We start from the raw sequence: 2849 nt of genomic DNA, 5'->3' as shown, positions 1-2849 counted from the left end.
GGGTCTCTTATGCTCGGATGCTCATTGAAGTGAATATTACAAAAAAACTCCCTGATGTAATTAATGTGATGGACCCAATAGGTAGAATTTTCTCTCAAGACGTGGTATATGATTGGAAACCGATGTATTGTGGGAAGTGTCAAACTCTGGGGCATATATGTGATCCTGAGCAACAAAACGAACAAAGGAGAAGACAAGGTAAAGGAAAGAAAGTACCTCCCAAGAGGTTGGTGCCAACGTGGATGTCAAAGGGACCTATTCCAACAACAGCGCGTCGATCCTACTCCCGTAATGAACCCCCTAAAGTAGAACAACTTGAGAATAGTGTATCGCAGGAACAGGGTGATAGTGTGGGAGCCCGTGCGAATCAGATAGAACCGCCAATGCCTAATGATGTAATGGGAACAAATGCTACATCTGAGAAGGTGAGTGAGGCGACTACAACTGCCGCGGATCATGACTCAAATAATGTCTACACATTAGAGAACTTTCCTTTGTCGAGTACTAGTGTTGTCAAAACCACAAAAAGGTGCTAGATCTCGAGTGGCATTCGTGGAAACATTCTAACCCCCTCCCGATAGAGGGCGAGTAATTATCTCCCAAAAGTGGATGATGTGGAATATCAGGAGTGAATAAGAAGCATAAACAAAAAGAACTCAAAAAGATGCTTCAAATAAAGAGGATTAATTTTGTTGGTTTAATAGAGACTAGAGTAAAGCAACATCGGGCTAAAGGAATTTTAGCAAATATCGCACCTGGCTGGGGTTATCTGGACAACTACCAATCTGCTGCTAATGGGCGAATATGGATATTGTGGGATACTAATAAATATCAAATCCATAAACTTAGAGAAGAGGACCAGCTAATACACTGTCAGGTGAAAGGGATAAGAGAGGATTTTGAATGCTTGGTTACTATTATCTATGGCTTTAACACAGGGGAACTCAGGAAAACATTATGGCAATCACTCAGGGATATTGCACAGGGGATCTCAACACCATGGATGATAGCCGGTGATTTTAATGCCTTGCTATATGCACAGGATAGGTTATTGGGTAATCCAGTTCAATATGCTGAAATTAAGGACTTCTCCGGGTGCATTACTGATTTGTTACTAAATGAACTACACTGGAGAGGAAGCTACTATACATGGTCAAATAAACAACAAGGTGGTGACAGAATTTGTAGTCGACTGGATAGGGCATTTGGTAATCTTGAATGGATGATGAAATGGGGTCATGTCATGGTTGAATATGAGCTGCCCAATATTTCTGATCACTCACCTATGGTCATGATTATACAAGCTACTCAGAACACTATTAAGATCCCCTTTAGGTTCTTTAATGTGTGGGCTGAACACAAGCAATTCCTTGCCATCGTCGAAGCTGCCTGGTGCAAGAAAACTAATGCCAACAAAATGCGGAACATCTGGGCAAAATTAAAAGATCTAAAGCCAAAACTAAAGCAGCTAAATAATGCAGAGTATCGCAATATTACGCAGATATTGGATAAGGCAAGATTTGATCTGATCAACATACAAAAGCAAATCCAGCTATGTTACACAGATAGCCTCCAGAACCAGGAGAAAACAACGATGCAAGAACTAGAGAAATGGTCCTTGATAGAGGAGAGTATAATGCGACAGAAATCTCGGGCAAGATGGATCAAGTTGGGCGACGCTAACACCAAGTACTTCTCAGCAGTATTGAAAGAGAGGACACAAAGGAAACAAATTTCTGAACTTACGTCTATCACTGGTGTACGCCTAGTAGAGCAAGAGGCTATCAAAAATGAAATTACTGGTTTTTATAGGAATCTTATGGGTACTTTACAAGACTGCCTTACCAGCCATAAACACGCAAGTCACGAAGAGAGGACCGATCTTAAATCGTAACCAAAGATTGCGATTGATTACCGAGATCACTGACACAGAAATCTTGGATAGTCTCAATGCTATTGGGGACGATAAAGCACCTGGAGTGGATGGGTATAATGCAGTGTTTTTTAAAAAATCTTGGCCCATCATCAAAACCGAAGTCACGTAGGGGATCAAGGAATTTTTTGCAACGGAAAATGCATAAACCTATCCGTGCACTTGTTACTCTTATCCCAAAAAATTCAAAACACCGCCACAATCAAGGAATATAGGCCAATTGCTTGCTGCTCAGTACTGTACAAACTGATTGGAAAAGTAATTGCAAACAGACTACAAAAGATCATGCCTAGCATTATATGTGAGGCGCAGGCAGGCTTCATACCGGGTCGGAAGATAGGAGATAATATTATCCTTGCGCATGAGTTAATCAAAGGGTATAAAAGAAAGGCCATATCCCCAAGGTGTATGATTAAGATTGACCTCCAGAAAGCATATGATTCACTAGAATGGATTTACTTGAAACAAGTTATGCATGAAATTGGATTTCCTGATAAATTTATCCAATGGACCATGGAGTGTGTGCAAACAACAGTTATAGTATTCTTGTCAATGGCGAACCTACACAACCATTTGCGGCGGCTAGAGGTTTGCGACAAGGCGATCAATGTCACCATTCCTATTTGCTATAGGAATGGAATATCTTAGTAGATTACTATACGGCTTGCCAGATGTTAAGTCATTTCGTTTTCATCCAAGATGTGCCAAGCTCAATATTAGCCACCTTTGTTTTGCTGATGACTTACTACTATTTTCCAAAGGCGACTTAGCATCAATCACTGCTTTACACGAGTCCTTTACGGAGTTTTCCTTATGTTCTGGCCTTCAAGCAAACCTTGGAAAGAGTGTTGTGTACTTTGGTGGAGTATCAGTGAGTGAACAGAATCAAATAATGAAACACTTAGGCTACTGCTAT

At 40.8% G+C, this 2849-nt stretch overlaps 1 protein-coding gene across 1 annotated transcript; it reads left to right on the top strand.

Annotated features, from left to right (window-relative positions):
* The first annotated feature begins 664 nt into the window (after window positions 1–664).
* Window positions 665–1894, top strand: LOC132050769 (uncharacterized). The gene has a single exon (XM_059442131.1). The coding sequence runs from the start codon at window positions 665–667 to the stop codon at window positions 1892–1894; it is 1230 nt and encodes a 409-aa protein (XP_059298114.1).
* Window positions 1895–2849: the final 955 nt, after the last annotated feature.

The sequence above is a fragment of the Lycium ferocissimum genome, chromosome 3, assembly GCF_029784015.1.
Source record: "Lycium ferocissimum isolate CSIRO_LF1 chromosome 3, AGI_CSIRO_Lferr_CH_V1, whole genome shotgun sequence".
Taxonomy (NCBI): Eukaryota; Viridiplantae; Streptophyta; class Magnoliopsida; order Solanales; family Solanaceae; genus Lycium; species Lycium ferocissimum.
This window is presented reverse-complemented; position numbering and strand designations above follow the sequence as displayed.